The following is an 8,248-nucleotide window of genomic DNA, read 5'->3' as shown; positions in this document are numbered from 1 at the left end:
AAGACGACCTGGACAGGTGGGCAAAACTTAAAAACTCAGTACAGGCAAGGGTATCAATAGTTAAGATGGATGTATTACCAAGAATCAATTTCTTCAGCTCAATGCTTCCGTTACCTCCTCCAGAGGGCTACTGGAAAAGATTACAAACCTCCACATACAAATTTATTTGGAATAACAAACCACCTCGCATAAAAAGATCCACCGCACAGAGAAATAAAGCAGACGGTGGCATGGCAGTCCCAGATTTTTTACAATATTTTAATGCCTTCACATTAAGACCATTGAAGAAGATATGGTTTGACCCCGAGGCTTTGGTATCTTGGAGAAAATTAGAAGAAAACATAGTAGCCCCACAGAGATTGAAAGACATAGCATACACTAAACTTTCAATCAAGCATTGTGAGCGAGAATTTGGCCCAATAATTACCCATGCAATCAGGACATGGCGGGAAACACAAAGGAAATTTCCTAACCCTCAAGTATGGCATAATCACACTCCCATATTCAATAACAATGCTCTCTTAATGGGAAAACGACCTATAAGATTCCCTATATGGGAAGAGAAAGGCATACACTCATTAGGGGATATTTTTAATAACAAGGGCCTCTGTAGTTATGTCGAAATATGCATAAAGTTTAACCTCACCGAGTCCACATGGCTTTTTTACATACAGTTACGACTTTGTATGAGATCTCACGGTGTTCCATTACTCATACCAATTGAACACCACAGATACCACAAATTTTTCTATGAAAGAGATACATTGGGAGGTTTTGTATCAGGTTTTTATTATCAATTACTAACATCCTCGTATGAAACCCTTCAACTAGACAATGTCTGGAGGAGGGATATACCAGACCTGGAAAATGACTTTGATTGGCAAGGAGCCTGGGCAAATGTCCGACTTACATCAAGGAACCCGGATCATCAACAAATCAATCTGAACTATATTCACAGGACATACTTGACTCCTATAAGGCTGTGCAAAATGGGGCTTATACAAGACTCCAAATGCTCCCAATGTACAAATGGGGACGAAGGAACATTTATGCACATGTATTGGGACTGCCCACCAGTTAAGGCATTCTGGAAAGATGTGTCCCAACAATTATCAATACTCGTATTTTGGAATATACCTGTACACCCCGCGGTATTGCTATTGAATGATGTTTTTGAGTTTGCAGTGAATCCACAACTAAAAAGATTGGTTTTATCGGGTATCACAGTAGCTAAAAAACTGATCGCATCACGTTGGTTTCAACCGGAAAAAATGTGCCGGAAAGTGTGGTTTCTTACATATCTCGATGTGATATATCAAGAAATATCTACAGCAAGAATTCTGGGGCTCAATGAATCCAAAATGTCAATGTGGTTAGAAGTGGTGGAGAGAATAAAAGCTAGCCTATAATGGTAGTGTCTGGTTAGGAGTGAGGGATAATGGAGGTACTATCCAAGAGGGGGTCCGGGAGGGGGGGGTTTGAGCTGGAGCATATGTGTGTAGGGTTTTAGAAAATAGGTATTAGGGGTATATTATATACTAACATTTATATAATTGTAACTTCGCTGGATATACACTGTATACGGTTAAAATGTTATTATTGACTATTTTTGTTTTATCCTGTTTCTGTACTTGCATATATTTTAACCACCTTTACTGAAAGTTTCATTATACATTGTGTGTTGAGTACTGACTTTTAATAAGTTTTGTTTTGCAATAATAAAAAAAAAAAAAAAAAAAAAAAAAATCTTTCTAAATTATATCAAAACCTAATATCAATGAACCCCAACAACTCGCTATACATTAAGTTGAAGTGGGAGGCTGAGCTCCAACAGGAGATCTCACAAGATGAGTGGTTCAATGTTTGTACTGAAGCACATAAGGTGACTAATTCTAATTCCTGGAGAGAATATAAATGGAAGGTCATTAGTAGGTTTTTCAAGACCCCCTTACTGACTGCTAAAGAAGGTACGACTCCGACAAGCGAATGCTGGAGGGGATGTGGTGAACAAATAGGTAACCATACACACATTTTCTGGACATGCCCAAAATGATGTCACTTCTGGGATGATGTATTCAGGGATGTAAAAAAAAGTATTCGACATGGACATCCCACAAGATTTCAAAACTGCCATCCTCGGAGTCATACCGGAGGGCATTGAGGGAAGGAAAAGTGTGTATCTTCTTCAAATACTGTTAACTGCTGCCAAGAAAATGATCACAATTAATTGGTTGAAGCCCAGTCCCCCAACACATAACCAATGGCTAAACCATGTTAAAGAAATTCAGGACATGGAGAGGATGACTCATCTGATCAGGTTGCAAGGTGAACAGTTCGATAGAAAGTGGGCTTGTATAGAGCGTAATAGCGTATAGGGCTATAAAGGCACCGTATTATTTTTATTTTCATCTTATTATTTTCTATCTTATTTCCCATTTTATTGTCATTTTCTTTTTTAAATGGTTTGATCCACACATGTAGTATATTCCGGTTTACTGTTTTTTTTTTAGTTTTTTTTAGTTTTTTTTTATGTTTCCCCCACGGAACAGTGCAAAAATGCTTCCGCTTTCGTCACCGCACGCCACTACGGTAAAGCACCTTTCTTTTCACGCCGCTTAGACAAATGCTATGGCACATTGCAACGAATCACTTGGAACCTCGGCTGTCTTTAAATATGAGTGAACACAACTGTCTTTAACTATGAGTGAACACAACGCAACATTGTAACGTTAACGTGTAATTTACTATGGAATATAGTATATTATCGCGACGATTGTAACGTTAACGTGTACTTCGCGAATATAGTATATTATCGCGACGCGTCATCAGACAAAACGCTGTTGTGAACACAACACATTGTAACGTTAACGTGTACTTCGCAACGCGTCGTCAGACTAAACAGTGTTGTGAACACAACACATTGTAACGTTAACGTGTACTTTACTATGGAATATCAGAAGAAACTACTCAACCTCGGCTGTCTTTAACTAAACAGTGTTGTGAACACAACACATTGTAACGTTAACGTGTACTTCGCGACGCGTCGTCAGACTAAACAGTGTTGTGAACACAACACATTGTAACGTTAACGTGTACTTTACTATGGAATATCAGAAGAAACTACTCAACCTCGGCTGTCTTTAACTAAACAGTGTTGTGAACACAACACATTGTAACGTTAACGTGTACTTTACTATGGAATATCAGAAGAAACTACTCAACCTCGGCTGTCTTTAACTATGAATGAACACAACACTCTAACTCACCATGTTTAGATAATAAAGTACTCAACCTCTACTGTCTTTAACTATGAATGAACACAACACTTTAACTCACCATGTTTAGATAATAAAGTACTCAACCTCTACTTGTCTACTGTCTGACTGAACACAACACTCTAACTAACTTACCATGTTTAGATAATGAAGTACTCAACCTCTACAGTCTTTAACTATGAGTGAACACAACACTCTAACTTACCATCTTTAGATAATGAAGTATGCAACCTCTACTGTATTTAACTATGAAGGAATTACAACCTTTATTTAATGGTTAATATTTTGATAAAAGGTAATTTACTATATTTGTATGGCATTTACACTTAAAGTAGAAAAACAAAAGTAATCTGTAAAATAATAGTGAATTTCCTGTGAAAAAACATTTATTTTTTAGTGTACGTTACACACACAAATGCTACAGTCATTATGACACATTTTACAAAGAAAGTCTTGTATGAACTACCAGTAATATAAATAATATTAACAACAAAAATGTGTTCCATCTTCATGTCAGATGATTTTCAAAAAGGAAAATGTACTACGCCTCTGTCGTCTACTCTAAGCCATCCTAGGTTGTCAAAGTGGGCAGGGGTGAGGTGGGTTCTAGACCCATGTTACTGACCAGACACTCTATATCAGTGATGTCTGTTTACTGCAGAGTGGAGGGACTGGGAGACTATGAGCTTCAATGTTTTGAGAGGATAATGTCTTGTATGAACTACCAGTAATATAAATAATATTAACAACAAAAATGTGTTCCATCTTCATGTCAGATGATTTTCAAAAAGGAAAATGTACTACGCCTCTGTCGTCTACTCTAAGCCATCCTAGGTTGTCAAAGTGGGCAGGGGTGAGGTGGGTTCTAGACCCATGTTACTGACCAGACACTCTATATCAGTGATGTCTGTTTACTGCAGAGTGGAGGGACTGGGAGACTATGAGCAGTTAGCTCATGTTAGCTCAGTAGTTAGCTTCATGTTAGCTCCATGTTCAATCAATCAATCAATCAATCAATCAATCAATCAATCAATCATGTACAGTTAGCTGCATGTTAGCTCCATGTTAGCTCAGCAGTTAGCTCATGTTAGCTCAGCAGTTAGCTCATGTTAGCTCAGTAGTTAGCTGCGTGTTAGCTCCATGTTAGCTCAGCAGTTAGCTCATGTTGCTCAATCAATCAATCAATCAATCAATCAATCAATCAATCAATCATGTACCTCGGCGCAGCTGAATAACAATAGGAGTGATCGCCTGCTGCGTCCATCACGTGTATGGTGATTAACCAAATTGAAGCAAAGCGCCAAAGCGTGTTAATATGTAACCAAATTGAACCAATAATGTGTTATATGTGTCGAACCAAGGCGGGATCTTATGCGCATGCGCGGGCACCTCGCGAGCACGGCGGCGCACGCACCTGAGCGAGCACGCCGCCGGTGCACGCACCTGGGCGAAGGAAAATGAAAGGCGCATTACCGTAGTGGCGTGCGGTGACGAATGCGGAAGCATTTTTGCACTGTTCCGCTGTTATTAAGCAACAGGCCGCCCCTTCCCCTTCCACAAGCATAGCTGTCTCTTAATGATACGGTACAGGCATGATGTTAAATGAGAACGTGTTGTAAAGTATATCTGTACTGTCTTGATTTTGTGCTGAATAAAAAAAATATGATGAGAATAGTGTGGATTTAGGGTTAGGTGTTGGGAAATGATAATTCAGGCAAATACAGCTGCCTGTATAATATTTAATTATGGTATACATATTTCATATCAGTACTTGCTATCAGTGAGCATTCAAAATGAAGTACGGTAGTCAAACTCATAAATAGTCAGTAAAGTGGTGACTAGCCCACCTCTAGTCCATACTGTATTTACTCAGTATCATTTCCGCCATTTTCCCTTGGTAATAAAACCTATTTTGCACAGTACTATCTACAATCTGTATCTGGTCCATCCGAACATCAAATTAAATGACCTTTGTAGTGTGTGTGTGTGTGTGTGTGTGTGTGTGTGTGTGTGTGTGTGTGTGTGTGTGTGTGTGTGTGTGTGTGTGTGTGTGTGTGTGTGTGTGTGTGTGTGTGTGTGTGTGTGTGTGTGTGTGTGTGTGTGTGTGTGTGTGTGTGTGTGTGTGTGTGTGTGTGTGTGTGTGTGTGTGTGTGTGTGTGTGTGTGTGTGTGTGTGTGCGCGCGTGCGTGCGTGGGTGAGAGAGAGATGGTGTGTGTGTGAGAGAGTGAGAGAGAGAGAGAGAGATAGTGTGTGTGTATGTGTGTGTGTGTGTGTGTGTGTGTGTGTGTGAGAAAGAGAGGGAGATTACATGATATATTTTTCTCTCCCAGTCTTACACATAAATATTAATTCTATATTTCCTTCTTTTTACCCATGTGCACCACAAATCTTTGACACACACACACACACACACACACACACACACACACACACACACACACACACACACACACACACACACACACACACACAACACAGCTATCTAACTGTTAAACAACAACTGAACTCAGCAGATTGACCAATCACCAATCACTCGGGTTGATCTGAGTCATAAATCAAAGCGGTCCCAGAGCAGTATATCTTGAACTGGTCATGTGTTCTACTCCTGTAGAACACCCCATGGGTCTGTGCTTATTTTGAAGGAGTAATTTCACCAAGAATATAGGAGTTTGCCAATTTTATGTGAGTATAATATTCTTGTATGTTGGTGTGTTTGAGTAACATTTCTTTTTGAAGTTGTTAGGGTTAAGGTTAGTTGTAGTTGTTATGGTTAAGGTTAGAGTTAGGCATGTTGTTATGGTTAAGGTTAAGGTTAGGCAAGGAATTGTGGCTTTATCCAAAGTGCTTCATAATTTTTGCCTCACTCATTCACTCATACATTCACACACGGCAGAGGCAACCATGCAAGATGCCAACCTGCTCACTGGGAGCAGTTAGGGGGTTAAGTGTCTTGCTCAAGGACACTTTGACATGCTGCCGGGAGGAGCCGGAATCGAACTGGGAACCTTCAGATTACCAGACGACCGGTCTACCTCCTAAGCCACTGTCGCCCCATGTAGTTGTTATGGTTAAGGTTAGGGGCTAGGAATCCATGTAGGTCAATGCAATGTCCCCGAAGGTCACCTAAGTAAATGTGCGTGTTTTGTTTTTCAGCATGGGTCAGAAGAAAGTGCTCTGCTGTGGTCTCAGTAAGCTAGAGGTCACTCTGGCCGTCTTGTTCACAGTCATGACAGGTGTAACTGTAGCTCTCATCACTGTGTTGGCTGTATCCTCCAACAACCAGACTGGTAATGAAACTCACTCACTCACTCACTCACTCACTCACTCACTCACTCACTCACTCACTCACTCACTCACTCACTCACTCACTCACTCACTCACTCACTCACTCACTCACTCACTCACTCACTCACTCACTCACTCACTCACTCACTCACTCACTCACTCACTCACTCACTCACTCACTCACTCACTCACTCACTCACTCACTCACTCACTCACTCACTCACTCACTCACTCACTCACTCACTCACTCACTCACTCACTCACTCACTCACCCACCCACCCACCCACCCACCCACTCTTTCTCACACACACACACACACACACACACACACGCACACACACACACGCACGCACGCACGCACACACACACACACACACGCACACACACACACACACACACACACACACACACACACACACACACACACACACACACACACACACAGTAACACACACAGTAGCACACACACTGTCTGTGTCTTGATATTTACATAATCACAATTGATCCATAATAACTTTTAATAATTTTGCATTTACAATAATATTTGTTCCCCATAGACCCAGAGCCTACTATAGCCCCCCCCCCTGAGCCCCAGGAGCAGCCATTTCTGATTGGTGTAGGAAGGGCTGACTGCACTGGACCCCCTGCGGACATCCCACTGGTGAGATATGGACAACCAGTAATCTAACATATAACAGCATAAAAAAGACTGAGATGAAATGAGTACGGTAGCGTCGGCAGGGCCGCCTCAGGGGGTGTGCGAGCAGTGCGGTCGCACAGGGCCTCGCGGGAAGGGGGGCCTCAAAAAAAAGAAAATAATAATAATAATTAAAAAACAGCCAGGAACGGGGTCTATTCAGTGCTATCCACAGGAGCGAGTGGATGGCCAAGAGAACCAAATGTGCAGCATCGGAGCAGAAGAAATAACGCTGCATGCCGTAAGCTTATCAATACCAAGTATAGTGATTAGGTTATGCCAAGACGAAGAGGACGTTCGGCAGATGGACTGAAGATGAAAGTTGTTGCGTGTTAGAACCTTCAGTCAGGCTATAGCTGCCTATGTCGGCTAGTAGCTTAGCTAAAGGCAGGGACAGCTAACTAGCATTAGCTAACGTTATCGAGTGCTAACGTGTGGCAGATAAACTAGGAACAGACTCCCAAGTTCATCCCAACGGGGGGGACAATATCATGATGGAACTGGTGAACTTTCTCCACGGTCGTCTTCTTCCTCTTGGACCTGACTCTGCATTAGGGTGAGTTTTTAATGCAATCTACTCTGTTCTCGCCGTGGATCTCTCGTTTCAACTAAACAAAGTGAGTTAATGCGGTCTCTCTCTCTCTCTCTCTCTCTCTCTCTCTCTCTCTCTCTCTCTCTCTCTCTCTCTCTCTCTCGCTTGCGCGCTCTCTTGCTCTCTCGCTCTCTCTCTCTCTCTCTCTTGCTCTCTCTCGCTCTCTCTCTTGCTCTCTCTCTCTCGCTCTCTCTCTCTCTCTCTCTCTCTCTCTCTCTCTCTCTCTCTCTCTCTCTCTCTTGCTAGTTTATGAAAATGGATAATGGGTTTATGAAATATGAGTGCTTAAAGGGAGGACACAGTGAGAAGCTGATAACGCTCCGCTTATCTGCTCCCAACACATGTTAGTCATTCCACTGACTATCTGTCAGTGTAATGTGCAAGGTGTGTGTGTGCGT

The 8,248-nt window shown here is 41.7% G+C and overlaps 1 protein-coding gene across 1 annotated transcript in view; it reads left to right on the top strand.

The window, feature by feature from the left end:
* Positions 1–6,429: 6,429 nt before the first annotated feature.
* asah2 (N-acylsphingosine amidohydrolase 2) overlaps positions 6,430–8,248 on the top strand; it is a gene marked incomplete at both ends in the record, with an annotated part of 101,171 nt that continues 99,352 nt past the window's right edge. Inside the window, 2 exons of the mRNA XM_084323053.1 lie at positions 6,430–6,562; positions 7,119–7,222. Of these exons, the coding sequence (XP_084179179.1) occupies positions 6,430–6,562; positions 7,119–7,222 (237 nt within the window). The remainder of the gene's footprint in view (positions 6,563–7,118; positions 7,223–8,248) is intronic.

This window comes from Notolepis coatsorum (genome assembly GCF_963971535.1).
Source record: "Notolepis coatsorum genome assembly, chromosome: 10".
In the NCBI taxonomy this organism is placed as follows: domain Eukaryota; kingdom Metazoa; phylum Chordata; class Actinopteri; order Aulopiformes; family Paralepididae; genus Notolepis; species Notolepis coatsorum.
This window is presented reverse-complemented; position numbering and strand designations above follow the sequence as displayed.